Source organism: Apis cerana, linkage group LG10, assembly GCF_029169275.1.
Source record: "Apis cerana isolate GH-2021 linkage group LG10, AcerK_1.0, whole genome shotgun sequence".
NCBI classification, from domain to species: domain Eukaryota; kingdom Metazoa; phylum Arthropoda; class Insecta; order Hymenoptera; family Apidae; genus Apis; species Apis cerana.
The window spans coordinates 2731398-2751342 of record NC_083861.1 but is presented as its reverse complement, the minus strand read 5'-3'; the positions used below and the strand labels follow the sequence as shown (position 1 = coordinate 2751342).

At 26.0% G+C, this 19945-nt stretch overlaps 1 protein-coding gene across 11 annotated transcripts in view; it reads left to right on the top strand.

Moving 5' to 3' along the window:
• Positions 1-19700, top strand: part of LOC107993057 (choline transporter-like protein 1) — an 88348-nt gene extending 68648 nt beyond the window's left edge. For 10 of the 11 annotated variants that reach the window (XM_062080740.1, XM_062080744.1, XM_062080746.1 and 7 more), the window contains 15 exons: positions 10380-10493; positions 10640-10791; positions 13359-13427; positions 13978-14071; positions 14359-14422; positions 14507-14615; positions 14765-14873; positions 15246-15365; positions 16297-16422; positions 16485-16591; positions 16993-17249; positions 17348-17514; positions 17584-17676; positions 17870-17962; positions 18061-19700. In XM_062080740.1, the coding sequence (XP_061936724.1) occupies positions 10380-10493; positions 10640-10791; positions 13359-13427; positions 13978-14071; positions 14359-14422; positions 14507-14615; positions 14765-14873; positions 15246-15365; positions 16297-16422; positions 16485-16591; positions 16993-17249; positions 17348-17514; positions 17584-17676; positions 17870-17962; positions 18061-18123 (1737 nt within the window). In that variant the 3' untranslated portion in view covers positions 18124-19700. The remainder of the gene's footprint in view (positions 1-10379; positions 10494-10639; positions 10792-13358; positions 13428-13977; positions 14072-14358; positions 14423-14506; positions 14616-14764; positions 14874-15245; positions 15366-16296; positions 16423-16484; positions 16592-16992; positions 17250-17347; positions 17515-17583; positions 17677-17869; positions 17963-18060) is intronic. The other variant, XM_062080748.1, reaches the window with a different exon arrangement.
• The last annotated feature ends 245 nt before the right edge of the window (positions 19701-19945 follow it).

The window sequence follows — 19945 nt, the reverse complement described above, 5'->3', positions numbered from 1 at the left end:
TTTTGCTATATAAGCCTTAATACTTTTTTATAGAGAATGCAAAGATACACCACCTGGAATATTAAAAAATGTACACTTCTGTTTAAAAAAACAACATTCACTCTTATAAATCCTTTACCCTTCTATATATAAAAAGACAAATAATGGTGGGACGTTCCTCCCACGAAATATTTCAACTTTTATTTGAAACATTTTTTAATATTCCCAAAAACAAGCGAGATATACCAAATAATATTAACCGGACACCGGGTGCATTATATTATGCAATTGCTCACTAAAAACGACCGACACATATCCAATAATAAAAATACGGCGCTCAAAGTAATTTCGAATTTTTAAAAAATTTATAAAAATGATAAAAAACGCACCGAAAGTACGAGGAGATATGCGTACAAGCAGTAAAAATGTAAATATATGTATAAATTGGGAAAAAGAATGCTTTAAAGCTCTAAAAAAATGGCTACGATAAGAGAAATGGTAAAAAAGTAAGCAGGAGTACGGTAAATGTACGACAAATGTGAAAAAACTCCTGTTAAATTATGTTCTCCTAGTAGAAAATCGAATTTTCGGCCGAAAGTATCGTTCTATTGTTCGAACAGTCGGAAATTTCCAAGAATTTGACGTCATTTCCAAGAAATTTAGAAATTCTAGGAACCGGGCCTCATTTCCAAGAATTTTAGAAATTCCGAGAATTTGACGTCATTTCTTGGAAAAATTTTTCGATCGACCTCCTATCGTATCATGTTCTCCTAATACAAAGTGGAATTTTTGGACAAAAATTTTTCTATCGCTCCGGAAATTTCGACCTTAGCCTTTTTTCTTGAATATCTCGCTTATTCTTCAGAATATTAAAAAATGCTTGGAATAAAAGTTGAATGGCTTCGAAAGGGCTACATTCTGGCGATCTCAGTTTTTTCGTAGGTCGACCCATAAAAAAGTTATCAACGTCAATTGTATTTGCTTAAATGTAATGGTATATTTTTTAATGCATCAATCGATGCATCTATGTATTCTCTATAAAAAAGTATCAGGCCATATATAGCGAAAAACGATTAGTTTAAGAGATATTTAAAAAAGTTTAAACTATAAGACCTCCTATCGTATCATGTTCTCCTAATACAAAGTGGAATTTTTGGACAAAAATTTTTCTATCGCTCAGGGAATTTCGATCTTAGCCTTTTTTCTTGAATATCTCGCTTATTCTTCAGAATATTAAAAAATGCTTGGAATAAAAATTGAATGGCTTCGAAAGGGCTACATTCTGGCGACCTCAGTTGTTTCGTAGGTCGACCCATAAAAAAGTTATCAACGTCAATTGTATTTGTTTAAATGTAATGGTATATTTTTTAATGCATCAATCGATGCATCTATGTATTCTCTATAAAAAAGTATTAGGCCATATATAGCGAAAAACGATTAGTTTAAGAGATATTTAAAAAAGTTTAAACTATAAGACCTCCTATCGTATCATATTCTCCTAATACAAAGTGGAATTTTTGGACAAAAATTTTTCTATCGCTCAGGAAATTTCGATCTTAGCCTTTTTTCTTGAATATCTCGCTTATTTTTCAGAATATTAAAAAATGCTTGGAATAAAAATTGAATGGCTTCGAAAGGGCTACATTCTGGCGATCTCAGTTTTTTCGTAGGTAGACCCATAAAAAAGTTATCAACGTCAATTGTATTTGCTTAAATGTAATGGTATATTTTTTAATGCATCAATCGATGCATCTATGTATTCTCTATAAAAAAGTATTAGGCCATATATAGCGAAAAACGATTAGTTTAAGAGATATTTAAAAAAGTTTAAACTATAAGACCTCCTATCGTATCATATTCTCCTAATACAAAGTGGAATTTTTGGACAAAAATTTTTCTATCGCTCAGGGAATTTCGATCTTAGCCTTTTTTCTTGAATATCTCGCTTATTCTTCAGAATATTAAAAAATGCTTGGAATAAAAGTTGAATGGCTTCGAAAGGGCTACATTCTGGCGACCTCAGTTTTTTCGTAGGTCGACCCATAAAAAAGTTATCAACGTCAATTGTATTTGCTTAAATGTAATGGTATATTTTTTAATGCATCAATCGATGCATCTATGTATTCTCTATAAAAAAGTATTAGGCCATATATAGCGAAAAACGATTAGTTTAAGAGATATTTAAAAAAGTTTAAACTGTAAGACCTCCTATCGTATCATATTCTCCTAATACAAAGTAGAATTTTTGGACAAAAATTTTTCTATCGCTCAGGAAATTTCGACCTTAGCCTTTTTTCTTGAATATCTCGCTTATTCTTCGGAATATTAAAAAATGCTTGAAATAAATGTTAAATGACTTCGAAATGGCTCTCTTCTCGTGTTCTCAGTTTTTTCGTAGGTGGATCCATAAAAAACTTATCAACGTCAATTTTATTTCTTTACGTGTAATCATATAATTTTTAATGCATTAGTCGATGTACTATGACATTTTCTAGAAAAAGGTGTTGAGCCATATATAGTAAAAAACCATTGGTTTAAAAGATATTTAATTAAATTTAAGTATTGTTTAAAATATAAGTTTTTTCCTATATATGCCTTAATCCTTTTTTATTAGACAATGCCAAGATACATCAACTGGACTATTACAAAGTATATTGTTCTATTTATAGAAATAACATTCACTCTTGTAAATCCTTTCCCCTTCTGTAAGTAAAAAAATAAATCTTAAAATAACTCTTCTCGAAATCATTTAATTTTTATTTAAAATACTTTTCAATTTGATTCTTTTAATTATATTATATTATTTTAATAATTATACTTCATTATTTTTAAGATCAATGAAATATTCCATATAATAAAAATACAGGGTTTAGTGTGTTTTTTAATTATTTAAAAATTATTAGAATGACTAAAATCGCACGAGAAATTTCTGTATTGATGACAGAAAATAAGTGATAAGGAATTAAATATGGATTTTTGTGTGTGGTAAGAAATATTTTAAATCTCTGAAAAAATGGCAACATTAAAATAAATGGTAAAAAAGTAAGTATGAGAACAATAAGTATATTCATTAGTTATAATTTGAAAATATTCATTTTAACATCAATTCCATTTCCGTAGATTTCAAGAAAGTGTGCTTATTTTCAAAAAGTATCGGAAGTCTTCCTGTTAACTAGTTGAAAGAAGAATTATTTAATTTTTACCAAAATATGAAAGTACTGAAATAATAATATGGTAAATATTTAAATTATAAATGTTTCTAATATTTTATAAATTTAACAAATTTTTAGTTAACAATGGACAATAGCTATAAAAAAAGGGAAGTATGTGGATGATAAGTAGAGGTAAGTATTTCTAGAATTAAAAAAACTGTTGAAAAATATTTAATACCGCAGAAAACAGTAGATCTAAAAAAGTAAGTATAAAATATAAAATATATACTCCTATTATCCATATTTCTCCATCCTGCATATTCCTGTCTTCTTATACTTCTATTATCCATATTCCTTAATCCTGAATATTCCTGTCTTCTTATACTTCTATTATCCATATTCCTTAATCCTGAATATTCCTGTGTTTCCATATTCCTATTGTCCATATTCCTTCATCCTAAATATTCCTGGATTCCTATACTCCTATTATACATATTCCTTAATCCTGTATATTCTCCTCTTGCTATATTCCTGTTATCCATATTCCTTAATTCTGTGTATTCCTGTATTCCTATATTCCTTTAGAATTAAGAAAACTGTTGAAAAACAATTAATTAAGTAGCTGTAAAAAGGTAAGTAATAAAAGGTAAGTAAAGGTAAGTATTTTACAAACGATTTTTGAAAATTTTCGAAAATTTTATGTATAAAAAACATTGGAAATGTAAATAAACAGACCAATGTTTGTAAAACCGAAATTTTAATGCCAAACCTTTAAAATTTCGAAAATTTCGAAAATTTTATGTATATAAACATTAGAAATGTAAATAAACAAAGCGAGAATGTAAATAAACATTGGAAATGTAAATAAACAGACCAATGTTTATAAACAAACCGAAATTTTATGTAAATAAACATTGGAAATGTAAATAAACAAATCGAGAATATAAATAAACATTGAAAATGTAAATAAACAGTCCAATGTTTATAAACAAACCGAAATTTTATGTAAATAAACATTGGAAATGTAAATAAACAAACCGAGAATGTAAATAAACATTGAAAATGTAAATAAACAGTCCAATGTTTATAAACAAACCGAAATTTTATGTAAATAAACATTGGAAATGTAAATAAACAAACCGAGAATGTAAATAAACATTGAAAATGTAAATAAACAGTCCAATGTTTATAAACAAACCGAAATTTTATGTAAATAAACATTGGAAATGTAAATAAACAAGCCGAGAATGTAAATAAACATTGGAAATGTAAATAAACAGTCCAATGTTTATAAACAAACCGAAATTTTATGTAAATAAACATTGGAAATGTAAATAAACAAACCGAGAATGTAAATAAACATTGAAAATGTAAATAAACAGTCCAATGTTTATAAACAAACCGAAATTTTATGTAAATAAACATTGAAAATGTAAATAAACAGTCCAATGTTTATAAACAAACCGAAATTTTATGTAAATAAACATTGGAAATGTAAATAAACAAACCGAGAATGTAAATAAACATTGAAAATGTAAATAAATAAACCGAGAATGTAAATAAACATTGGAAATATAAATAAACAGACCAATGTTTGTAAACAAACCGAAATTTTAACACCAGGCCTTTAAAATTTCGAAAATTTTATGTAAATAAACGTTGGAAATATAAATAAACACAGCAAGAATGTATATAAACATTGAAAATGTAAATAAACAGACCAATGTTTGTAAAGAAACCGAAATTTTAACACCAGGCCTTTAAAATTTCGAAAATTTTGAAAATTTTATGTAAATAAACTTTTTAATAAAAAAATGAAATTGAAAAAGGAAATTATACTTACCTTATACTTACCTTTTACTTACCTTTTACTTACCTTTTACATATTTATCTTGCGTAATTTTTATGTTTCTAATAATTATTTTTTAACATTTTACTTAAATCTAAAGGATTTGAAGGAATATAGGATTAGGAACAAATATTTTTTAAATAAAAAACTCATTTATTATTCTAAAATAATGTTTATTGAATATAATTTACAATTAATAATTACATATTTTCTAAATTTAACAATTTAGTTACATTTGGATTTGTACTTATATAATATAATATAATATAATATGTTAAAAATAAAATTATACTTACGTTTTTTTTGTACTTAATACTTAATTTACTTAAATCTAAAGGACTGGAAGGAATATAAGGTTAGGAATAAATGTTGAAAAAAAAACTCGTTTATTTATTGAAAAAATAATATTTATTGAATTAATTTACAATTAATAGTTACATATTTTCTAATTAACATTTGATTTACGTATGGACTTGTATCTGTAATATAATATATTAAAACTATACTTACATTCTTTTATACTCTCTTATGTGTTAGAAACAAAAAATTTTTTAACCATCTTACTTGTTTGTAATTTTGGAATTTGATATACTTAGTTTATATATTAATTTGTTTTTTGACAATTACACGATCTGAAAAATACAAAAATATAATATATAAAATGTTAGGTATTAATATATTTGTGAAAAACTTTGGAGAGTGAATTATAGAAATCACAACAAGTTAGTGCATAAAAATGTCGGTTGAAACGTATTTATTAGATTATAAACAATTTAAGATTGTATTATATAGTATGAAATAAAATCAACAAAACAAAAGCTCTATTTCTGTATTGATGTATCGCTGTGTTATGTCGATCTATTTTCATTTCATATTAAACACAAATTTAAATTGCTTGTAATTAAATAAATAAAACCGACATTTTTAACTAACTTTTATATTTGTCTTCTTCAGAAATCTTGCAAAAATATTAATATTATACTCGTAATGTAAAATATATATAAAATATAGAAATCTAATAATATATATTTTCCTTTTATATAGAAAATCTAATAGACATATATATAATATATATTTAAAACATATGTATATATATCCTACTGATATTTTTATATATCAATTCTTGTATTTGTTGGCCATCGATCTTTTTAAAGATATTTGAGGAATATTCTGTAGAATATAAAAAAATATACAGAAATAAATTTTTATGATATAAAAAAAAATGTTTACTATTTGTTTTGATTTTATTCATTCTAATTATTGAATTGAATATAATTTCTAAATTTCTAAATCATGAATAATATTATATAATTGAAAGCACATTAAAATCATGATTTCATGCATGGTCAATAATTCAAAGTATTGAATCCATAATCCTATAAAATAATAAACCTATCCTGCATCTTTTCTATGATTTTAAAAATTATTTATATTCTGCTTTATATTATATTCTATTTTAAAATATTTATTTCAACATTAATCAGATATTTGTTTAACTTTTCGCAATTAATAAATTTTAATGTCTGTTTTATGTGTAACAATATTTTAACAAATTATTGACCGATCATGAATGTATATTCTTGTTTGCACAAACATCATTTTACGTAATTATGAAAATAGAAAATTGTTATAACATTGTTATTACATCATTATAACATTGTTAATTATGTTAGATTGTGCTCTCAAAATTATATAGAAATTATATCGAAATATTTATATATTTATATATTTTATATATAAATATTTGATTAAAAATAAAAATTTTTCTGGAATAAAATTATTTTGAAATAACGAAATTAAAAAGAAAAAGAAAAAGAAAAAGCTATATATTATTTTGATTAAATGTACAATTAAATGTATTTCAAATTTAACATCTTTAATGTAAAGTTTAAATGAAATTTTATTCAACAAAGCGAGATTTCATGATTGATTAGATCCAAATTCATTGAAAGAATTAAACGAACGAAGTAATTTTGAAAAAGAAATAAAACATATTTATTTAAAAGAAATTCTATAAAAACACTGAAATTTCGATTTCCTGTGAAAAAAGTTATTCGATTTGTCTTATACATTTGAAAAAAATCATGAAATTTCAATACAATACAATCAGCTACGCGACGAATTTTCACACAACAAATTAATAAAAAGAATTTATTTTCTCATCAAATTTAATTTGAACGTTTGACCAAAGTATAACCTATTATAAAACGTTATTATAAAACAAATGGCGTGAATTTTGCACCTTTCTTAACTTATAGCGATTAGAGATAGAATTAATTTTAATATGTACTCAGAATTATACTTTAAAACACATTAGTTAAAACACACTAAAATAAATTTTAAAAAATAATTTTTTATAATAATTGACAAATCTTTTATTATTATATTCATAATATTCCATCACTAAATCATTCGTTTATAATAATTATTATTTCTTAAATTCTTAGAGAAATGTTTTTCATAAGACGTTCTATTTTTTTTTATTATTTAAAAAAAATTTTCATTTGTAATATGATAGAATTTGTTAAAATAAATTTACGTCCCATTACATGAGGTCATTCAGTATAATGAAAATTATAAATTAAGTAAATCACATAGTGAGATTTTTAAAAATTAGGTCAACGTAAATTACAAGTTAGATAATTCCTACCAAAGCTTTTTGCTTTTAACAAGCATAAATTTTTTAAAAAATTAAACAATCCTTTAATGAAACCTAAAAGCTTAATCAACTCGAAAACCGGAAAAGAAAACCGGAAAGTACAAGGAATTAACAAGGAAAAATTAAATAAGTCAAAGAAAAAAAATAATTGTTTATCTTTGAACTTATGTTTTAGCAAAATTGTAAAAATTTGTAATGTTCCTATGAGAAGGAAATATATCTAATATTTCATATAACATTGATTATATAATTAAAATAGAATTACCACATATTTTGTACCATGAATGAAAACTCTAAAATCGAAAAATTTTTGGAATAGAATTTTGGAATAAACCAAAGGAACTAAGAAATATATATATATATATATATATATATATATATATATACATATTTGCAGTTAAAAATACATATTACTTTTTTGAGAATTAATATTATAAAATATTTTTATAAAAGAGAATAAATTGCTGTAAATATCGAATATATCTCATAGAGAACTATTCTAGAAAAGAAATACAAAATGATCGATTTTTTCTCCATCAAATGAACATAGTCAAGATTTAATAACACGATATAAACAACAGAATAATATTATTTAATATCTAAAAATTTATTTTACTTATTATTAAATACACGCTCCAATTCAATTCGAAGAAAAATCAAAGTTATAAGGAATATATACGATAAAACTCTCGTGAATTATCGACATTTATTTTCCAAAGCACATTGCAATAAGAATATAATACATCAGTATCGCATCCTCCAACGAAAAAAATCTATTAATAACCTTAATATGTCCCCTTATTGAATTTGCATTTGCAATCGGAAATCACCACCATAAATCAATATAAACAACGAAATTTTTTTATTCGAATGTGAAGGCGGATTCATGTTTGCCCCGTCAAGATCGCAATTAACGGTGAGAACAAAGCGTAAATAAGAAATGTTGACGGTGTGGTGTAGGAGGAGTATCTCGTCAGATGATGTTATCAATGGAATGTAATGGCGCACCTTTAATAAGACGGACCAAGAGTGTAAGAGGGCAGGATTTAATTACTGGCGGCACGCTAATGCAAGGTCACCGTCGAACAGTCTAATTAATTTAGGGGTGGTGGCTGCACGATCGTTCGACTTGTAACAGGGTTACTCCCCCTGTTACTCTCGTTGTGCCGTTGAAACGGCGCGGATTCCCGCTGAAAGCGTTTAACCACGCTCGATTTCACGGAGCTGAAAATTTACCGGAATGCTGACCGCGGCCAATAGATTCCATGCTTTCGATCGTTACAGGGAAAGACGTTTCTCGTTCGATTGATCGATCCCACACTTTTTCCCTCTATTCTCTGATTTTTGAATGGAAACTTTTGTGTATATTCGAGGGAGAGGAGGAGAAAAAAGGGATTTATATGTAAAAACGTTGAATTTAACTGTGAAATGGATGATTTTTGAATGTAATGAAACATTTTTTTGGAGGTTATAGGATAATGGAAAACTGATTTGGAATTATTTGGTGATAAGATCAAAAAGAATGAGAATATAAGAAAAATTAGAATGGGAATGAGAATGTAAAATAATATTAAATTTAATATTATATGAAATGTTAATAGAAGATTTTTTGAATATTTATTATAGAAATATGGGATATATAAAAATATTAAATTCAATTTTGAAATGGATGATATTTTTTTAAATATCTGTTACCAAATAATTAAAATATATATGTAATATATAAATAATATATAAACAATAATAAACTAATTACGAATATGCAATAAATTATTTACTTTGTTGATTATCACACAATTTTTAATGTATTTCAATGTAATGATATTTATAATAATTCTATTTATCATTATGTGATAAATTATTATTATATTGTTAAATATCTATTATATTTATATATTTGAAAATATATGCATTATTAAATGAAAGTATGCTATACATTTAAAAATTAAAATTATAAAATAAATTATTATTTCATTATTATTCATTTTCATTTCATTCATTAGAAAATCAAATTTAACTTATTTTTAATTTTTTTGTAATTCATAAATTTTTTTCAATTTAATCATATCTCTATAAAAATATTCTAATTTTAATAAAAATGCACGTATTATTTCTTTAATTATGAAATTTTTGTAAAATTAAACAATTTCTTTTGATGAGATATAAAAATTTAATCAATTCGAAAAAGAAATAAACAGACATTTTCATCTCTGATTTTTGGATTATCAATCAATTCATCTATTTAAAAATTACCCATTTTCGATAATCCATCATCGATTGATTGTAATATGAAAAATTAAAAAAGAAAACGAAAAATTTTTAATTATATTTTTAAAAGATTATTTTAACAAAAATAAGCTATTTTTCTATATTAAAATTAAATTAAAATTAAATAATTTTTCAATGAAACATATTCTTGAATAATTCTTATTATTAAATTAATAAAAATTATTATTAAGTTAATTGAATATTTTCATGTCTCATTTTTATTTCCATAAAAATTCATCTAATAGATATTAAATTTCCATATATATTTATACAATATAAAAAAAGATAATTCACTATTTAAACATTTCATTATAACCAGAAGTGAAACCGGAAAACTTACACTCACCTGGAATTTGATTTACCTGTTTGTCAACAGATATTACAACTTTTTTACCTGGGAGGGGGGAAAAAAGTGAAGCTTGACACGATTTTCGGTAAAACAGTCACGATCCTCGTATGCTTTCCGTTTCAGACACCGGAAAACGAAGGGATGTCGTCGAGGCACTCGGACCAGATTTTCGTCACCGATCGATCCTGCACTGATATCCTCACTTTGATCATTCTGATCGGTCTGATCATCGGTTTTGTACGTTTCCTTTTTATATACGTATATATGTATGTGTATGTGTGTATCTTCTATTCTCTCTTTCTCCTAAATTTCGTTTTCACACAATCGAAACGCACGATACAATACCGGCAGAAAATGCACACAACGTTTTCTTGTTGCAACAGGGTTTCCTGTTGAGCATCGTTGTTCAGAAAGGAGACGTTTACCGCATTATAAATGGCTACGATGACTGCGGGAATGTTTGCGGCCGTGTCACTCCATCTCATCCCGAATTCCAATGTCTGGATGGTAAGAATGGTGACAACACAAAGAATCCGTAAGTATTACAACTTATAATCTCTTCGATGATCGATATATACATGTGTGACGCGAAGTGTGATGTGATGTGAATGATGGTAAAGGAGAGAGGGAAAAAAAAAGGAAGGAAAGAAGGAAAGAAGTATACCATTATTGAATTTGTTCTTTTGGAAACGGTGTTAGGGCGACGTGTCGTCACTGGTGCGGCTAACTTCATCAGGTGTCAAGGGATCCACTGATACCGGGGATAATGAAGTTAGCCGCAATGGCGAAACGTCGGCACGCTTTCTACAAAATAGCTTACAGCCTGGAGCTTCGATGATACAAATATACAAGGTGTTTCGTTTATCTGGAATTTCGACATCGGATACAAGGATAATTAAAATATATTTTATCTATATTTCAAAATATAAATGAAAACTATATAATTTTTATTATCTTGTTTGAGACTTACCCTATTGATTTGAAGAAACTGTATAATGGAGTTTAAAGAATGTATAGAACTTAAAATATTTCAATATAAGTTGAAGAGTAAAAAAGAATGTTTTATTTTAGTTAAAAGAGTGCAGAAAGAAACATGATGGTATACTTGTTAATTTAAAAGAAACTTAACACAATTATTTATTTCATTAAGAATTTTCTTGTGTTCTAATCTTTTACTTTAAGAGAAAAAAGAACTTACAAATTTATAATAAATATCTATGAAATTTAAATTTTTATCTCTTTAAAATGAAAGACACAGAAAAATTATAAAATATGCTATTTCTTAATCTTATTTAAACTCATTACGATTTTCGATAGATCATTTAAGATTATTTGAAAATTTATCGTAACAAATACTTGAGATTTATTCTTTATAATAATGATAATAATGATAATAATAATGATAAATATGTAAATGATTTTAAAAAATGACATTATGGTACTGAATTATGGTACTTTTCGTTTAAATATCGAAGAATCCATATGAATGAAACATATCGGTTATGCATATATGCTATCATACTGTAAGAGTCTCATATTTTCGATAAAGACATTAATGGTTGGATCCATTCACTGTTCAAAAAAGGATGTAGAAAACTTGATCAAATTTGGAATTTTTCTAACATCTAAAATTTTAATATAATATTTCTCATTGCACGTATAAATTATAAGAAATTATAAAAATAGGAAAGCAGATAATATTTATTAATGATGTAGTTATATGTATTGATTATATTTTCTATGGTTATTAATTTTTAATAGAATGAAAATATTTTTATTCATTATATAAAAATTCTTTCTTTTTCAAAATAAAATAAATTATATGTATCTAAATTATTTACTCCAAATAATAGAATATTAAAATAAACCACTCATAATTCTTTCACTTTAAATAATTATTTTATATTAATTCACAAACCTCAATCACTTCGCTGAAACGACAGAAAACGAGGACTTTTTATCCTGATTATCAATTTTAATTTCAACTTGTTTCTATAAAAAAAAAAATTAAAATTACGCCATAAAAATCTACAATTATATACGAATTATTTTTCCTTTCATAGAAAACACATTCTTGCACGACAATCGAAATTAATATCAACTACTCACCACTGATTTCCAATCCATTCTATCCTCATAAACATTAACGATAGTATCTATAATACCAACAACAATCTATCGAAATATCCGCGCATACCACTGCCGAGTGGATACATTCACGATATCCAAACCTTTACGTAGAGAGCCATCGTTCCCAAAGGATTAATAATTCGTCGGCGCATTAACATCGAACTTCATAACCCCGACAACAATGCAGGATTCAATATTCCATGTCGACGGCCAAATGAATGAAACAAGTTCACGACAATAGGATCCGCTAACGATATTAATAATTCCTCGACCGCGAGGTGTCGCGATGGTGTTTCGAGCGCGCAAATACGTGAAATTATAGATATGCATGCCTCGATTAGTGATGGAATTAAGTTCAATAAATAAATCTTTTTTAAATCTAAAACAAAACGTAATGCAAAAAATTAAATTCATTTTATAAGATTGTTATTAATTAATACAGATAGCGATGTATTTCTGAAACATATTCTTTGATGGTCTAATTTAAAAAAAAAAGTCAAGACAAATAAAATATCGGTTGGGGTTTGTTTATTAATTTATAAGCAATTAAATGTTTTATTTTATCTATTTTATCTCAGTTTATTAGTATAAAAATGAGGATTTATTATTATATTATATTAGTATAAAAATGAGGATTTATTTTATTCCTTTTTTTTCAAAATACGTATAAATAATTCGTACTTGATTTGATATGATATTCGAATCTATTTACGATTAAAAATCAGAACTAACCCTTATCGAGTCTATCCTGTCCCATCTTTTTTCACCCACGGCCTCGTTCATTATCCGTAAAATCTCGACGGGGAACTTAGCCGTGTGAAATAATGCGGTTAATTAGCATGAACGTTGCATATAAATTCGATACAGAATGGAAAATACATACCGACTGGTGACTTTCCAATTTCCAGAGACACTTTTCGCTGTGGTCGTTCGTTAACACCCGTTTGCTCATTCATTATTCATTTCCCACAGGTACTTGAAGATCACCATGGATGGAAGCGGTGTGAAAAAACGCGAGTGCACAAATAATTGCACCGATCAGTTAGTATTTCATGATTTATATAGTAAAATGTGAAAGAATATTGATCATCACTCGAAAAAGTTTGTTTAAAACTGATCTCGTTTCGTCAAAGTTTTATTAAATTTTTTTTTTTATACATTTAGTGTACAGAATTCTCGATCCTTTCTTTATTCCTTTATTTAGAATATCCTCTTTAAATAATTTTTTATTTCCATTAACTCCAAAGAATTCATTATTCATTCATTTAAATTTAAATATGCATTAAATGTATCTATATATATATATATATATTTAAATAAAGATTACTATTAATCTTCAGATTTGGAGGAGATGAAACTTTTTATTAGATTGTGGATATTTATGCAAATTTACATTTTTTGTTAACAAAACTATAGAAATGAAAATGAATAATAATATTAAAAAAAAGAATTGATCAATATTCGATTAATATTCCTTCTTCTATTTTTTTTTAATCGTAAAAAAAATTATTTCATTAAAATAAATGACTAGTAAAATAATAAATTAAGATTTAAAATTATTTTCACATGATTCTTATTCCTTATATTTTAGACATATAATGTTCCTGAACCGTTGTGTGCCTAAGGATATATCTGAAACAATCACTTCTCTGATCAATAAACTCGGTTTGGATAATTTTTACAAGGTCCGTACATTTCTTTCTATTTGAATAAAATTAAAAATTAAATTAATAATTTTACATCATCAATTATTAATTAAACGTTCATTTCTTTAACATGGAATAAAAAATGAATAAATATCGAATTATTTAAACTTCCAATGGGAAAATTAATATAAGAAATGTATCTATGTATTAGATAAATTAAAGAACTTACGTGAACTTAATAAGAACAATTCTAAAAAACTTTATCAAACTTTATCTCTTAGCCTTAAATTAATTTCCTGAAATATTTTCACAAAAATAAATTTCAGGAGGCTTGCAGAGATCTTACTGTCGCTTGGAGGGAGATCGTTTACTTATTGTTGATCGCTTTAGGTACAAGTTTCATTTTTTCTTATTTCTTATTTCTTATTAAAATTTCTTTTTTAAGAAACCCATTTTTCTTAAATTCGTCTTTAGGCATTTCAGTGGCTATATTGGTTGCCTTCCGTTATTTAGTACAATGGGTCGTTTACATGGTTCTAATTGGTGTTATTCTAGTTTGCATCGGTGGTTCAACGTATCTCTGGTAAGATTTATTTATTTTCAATTATTTTTTAGATTTATTTAGAAATAGATAGAGTATAAGGCAATCAATATTTATTTCTGATAGAAGAAGATTCATAATTGAGAATTGTATTACCGATAGATTTTGAATGAAAAATGTTATTTATACAGGTTAGCCTGGTACGCAGAAAAAAAAGCGGTGGAAGCGCACAAAATAGCAGAAGAAGATTCGAGTGAACAGTCTTACTTCATTTATGCAATAACATTGACTGTTATTACGGTAAGAAATATTGTTCAAAAAAGATATATTAAAAATTGCATTTTTTATTAAATTTTTATTAATTTTAAAATTTCAATTAGTAAACTTACAAATTAGACAAATATCAACTGTTCCTTTTTTCTCAATCTTTGAAGATTTATATAACATATAACATTTTGCCCATAATGACCAAAAAATTTAAGATACTTTGTACATTAAGAAATATTTTTTAAAATATTATATAAATTTAAAATATTATTTTGAAAAAATTTGAAATAAATTAATGATCATTATTTAAGATTCTGTTCAAAGTAAATTTAAAAATCTTTCATTCCTAATTTTTAAAACTTAAATAATATAATATTGATGTAATTGATTTAACATAATTTACAGGTCATCACACTTTTGATCGTTTTAGTGATGAGAAAAAGAATCGCTCTCGTAATGCAACTGTTCCGTGAAGCAGGAAAAGCTGTTTACGCAATGCCAGTCCTCCTTCTCCAGCCTATATACGTAAATATTTGATAAGACTAGTATACACAGGGGCGAGACAACATTTTTGTCCATTTTGATGCATTTCCTTGATAAATTCCTAACACATCGATGAATCCAAAACTGTTGATAAGATTTTTTTCTCTTCTTCGTATACGTGAAATATATTTGAATTATTATTTTTATATACTGTATTTTCTTATCTTTATTTTATCTTACGTGTACGATTTTATTGCCATGTTATGGAAACTGGTAGTTCATATTTCTGTCAATTTTTATTTTATTCTTTTCTTCTTTGAATCCTCGTGACATGTGACAAAGAAATAAAACCTGATGTTGTAATCGAATATTATTGGAAAAATGGTTTAAGGAATCTTGGGAGATACTAAATTCTAATGCTAAAAATAAAAATTCCGTCAAACATTGAATCTTTTATTCTTTTATCACTGCTATAATATATCTTCCATAACATAGTACTATAATTATTTTTTATAGTATTATAGTTATTATAAAATAGATAGTTATTTTGATAAAATATCTCCAAAGAGAAATACATAGAAAATCACATAAATTCAAAATTGTGTAGTGGCATATTCAAATTAATCATTTATATAAGTTATTAAAGCGACACGCGATTTTTCAGCCATATAACAAAAGTTATTAATCAAAATTTATCCGTCAAGTAAATAACAATAATAAATATTTTAAAAATATATGGAGAAAATATAATTTATTAGTGAAAACTGTCCACTCTATTAATATATTTCTCTTTCATAACAAGAATTTCTTCGATAACAAAACACTATAAATAAAGAAAAGTATTACCTTTCTAAATTTTATTTTCAATTTAGTGGAAAAATGATTTTAAATTATTTTTATTGATACCTTTTTTTTTAATCTTCTAGAATTAATTAATTCAAAAGAATATTTAAAACATAAAATTATTTTTCAGACTTATCTCTTGATCGGTATCACTGTATGTGCCTGGATTTATTGCATGCTTTGGATAGAAAGCGCAGGAAATATTTACAAGAACAAGAAGAATCACATCCATTTCCGAAAAGATAGCATTGTGATTGTAAGTGATTATGAATTAAAATTTTATAAAAACAGAAATAATAGAAAGATAATATTTTGCAGGCAAGTAGATGGTACAATATCTTTTTCTTCTTTGTCACCTGTGAATTCCTTCTAGGCTGCCAGCATATGGTTGTTGCCCTCGCTGTTGCACGTTGGTTCTTTACCAGGTGACACAATGATCGATATTATGGTTCACACGTGAATTGTTCTCTATCTGATTATACAATGGAAATTTCCGTGTTCTTTTTTTTTATCCATTTATATTTGACTAGATATTTTCATTAGATTTTTATAGTGCAATTAAATTATAAAGAATATATAATCAAATTTTAATTAATCATCATTTTGATGAAGACTCTAAGTCTTTTTTAAATTAAATTGTTCATTGTAATAGTTTTAATAAGAGATACAGTGTCTGATAAACAAAAATTATTACGATAATAAGCTTCAGAAAAGAATAAGAAAGGAAAATGTGATTTCGTAGAATATATTTTCGATAGAAACCAATTCTAATCGTGTATAAATCGTATATCTCATTAAATTAAAAACAAAAAATTTCTTTGAACAGAAACAAGAACCAACTCTCTCTGCCAGTTGCTCGAGGTTTTTGCTATCTTACACGATATCACTTGGGCACGGTCGCATTTGGTGCACTGATTATTGGTATAGTTCGATTGATAAGAGCTATTATTTTATTCGTGCAAAATCGTCTGAAACATTACGATAATGATCTCGTACGGGTAATATTATGGTGCTGCCATTGTTGTTTCTGGCTTTTCGAGTGCGTTTTAAAGTTTCTCACTAGGAACGCTTATATCGAAACAGGTATTGTACATAAAATTAAATAATAATACTTCTTTATTGATAAATATTTAATAAATTTTCTTAAATTTTATCGATATATTTTATTAATTTTTTTTCAGCAATATACGGATGTAATTTTTGTAGAGGGGGTAAAAAGGCTTTCCAAGCTTTGTCCAGCAATATATTAAGAGTTGCAGCTATTAATAGTGTTGGAGATTTCGTCCTGTTTTTAGGAAAAGTGTTAGTAGTTACGTTAACAGTTGTTTCAGGAATTTATTTAATTCAGGTATATCGATGTTCATTCGTAATCTTTTATTTTATTAACGTAGATTTGTTAATTTTATTTTGTGTTTAGAAGAAAGAAGGACTCCATTATCCATGGATACCAATTGCATTGGCAGGAGTTTTTGCTTTCATAGTGGCGCATTGCTTTATTTCCATCTATGAGGTAATTTTTTAAATAAAATTTTTAAAAATAATAATAATGTAAAATATAATCTAATATGATTTGAAATTAAATTAAAAACAAAATTTGAGAATTTTCTTTATCTTTAATTCTCTTGAAGAAATAATTAATTTTAATTTTAATTATATAAAATAATGTATAATTGTGAAATTTATTTATGTATTTTTTTCTATAGATGATCATAGATACGATATTCATTTGTTTCTGCGAAGACTGCGAGAAGAATGATGGCATCAATAGGCCTTACTTCATGAGCCGTGGACTGATGGTGATTAACTTTTATTTTCAATTTGAATTTCTTTTTTTTTTTTTGTATTATATTATATTTTTATTTGCGATTTTTATTTCTATCTATTTTTATTTTAGGAATTTGTTGAAAATAGCAAAAAAGCACTTCAATATGCGAACCATCATGCTGCTGAGTCATAAAGATTCGATTGCTCTTCAAAAGTTTATTAAACATTTGGGAAATGCAAGGATCTTCAGATTTACTATGGCTATAAAACACACGAAAATATCTGGCGAATGAACGTCAATTACACTAATCTTGAACATTTCTTTTAGCCATAGGCATCAGCGAATTTTCCAAAAATGAACCAAATGTTTTTCATTTCTATTTTTAATTACAAGTACAGTATTACAGGAAAGAATGATATATAATCTTTGTTATAAATCTGTTCAAAATTAATATTAACATATAAAGAAGCTTGTTATATAAGTATAAAAATGAATAATAATATAAATTGTTAATATTTTCCTATTTCTAAAATATAGAATATGTAAGGTTACATATTTAGAAATATGAATGAGCATATTACTGCCATCAGAAGCTATTTCATTTGTAAATTATATTTCTTATACGTTTCTAAATGTGAAAATATTTATATGAATTGATGATTGATTATATGACAATGAAAAAAAAATTATAAACAGATATATAATAAGGCTGTTAAATAATTTTAAAATGAAATATATTTATAAATATATTTAAATATAATATTGTGAGGAAAAACTTTGAATAAGCTAAGAATCGATTTTAAATAAAACTATATAAGTATAGAGAAAGAAGAAGTCTGTAATTTAACTGCAATTTCCACGTAATACTGTACATGTATTTTACCGATAAATCCAGTGTACGCACATATATTCAAGTTCTTCCATTACCAAGGATGAACAGAATTATTGTCATTGTCACTCTGTTATGAATTACCTCGAGCTTTCGTCATCCAAAAACTCTGTGTCTCAATATAAGCACAGGATATTAAATTGACTGCAATATCTGCAGCTTGTTACATAGCTCTGAAGATTGTTATATGAACGAACAAATCGAACATTCCGGTTCCTACATGATTATCAAGAAATCGAATATTTTTTTATTTTTATTCGTTATCAAGTCAATCGTTTTTCCATGACTTGTTTTAGAAACAAATCGTTCATATGCATTTACTCGTGTTGATAATACATCGTATTAGCTTTTGTATCGAATAAACTATCTCAAGTTTGTATCATACATGCGTATAAATAATAATACTCGGATAGTTCGAGCAATGAGTGATCACATTAACATTGTGAAATAGGCGGTGTGAAACGTCTTGGAACACAATTTCGAATCTTGGAACTACGTTGCCAAGAGTCACATTTAAACGTGTGCCAGCAAGCCCAAAATTGATCAAAAGGTAATATTGCAAGCGGAAGTGCGCTGGTGCGGTCGCTTAGCTATCCGAGTAATTGTAGTCGCATCGACCATGTTCGTATGTATATATACATATATATATATATTTTTTTTGTGTGACGAAACCGCCCATTGATGACACGCATATCTGAGGCGTCACACCATTCGATGATCGATTGTTGACAATGAACAAGTACAATGTTATTTTTAAATGTGGTCACAGCTTTAAGTTATATGATCCCCGCGAAAGACGATTATAATTTTAGACGATTAATAAAATTCCTACTTTATGAATATTCTTGATGATAAATATAAATTTTATCCGATTTTAAAAGACATGATTTTTTATCTTTTATCCCATGTCAAGCCTCATTGATGTTAATTAATTAATTTGATTTCAAGTCTCTTGAATTTAAGTAATTTTAAGTTAAGTTTTTAACGATATACGAACGTTTTATTTTATATTAAAGCATAGAACAGAATTATTGAAAATATAGCATTATAATTTGATGATGTTTCATTCAATCATATTGGCAAAAATCATTAAACATTCGAAAGCAGATTGCTTGAATTCAAGAC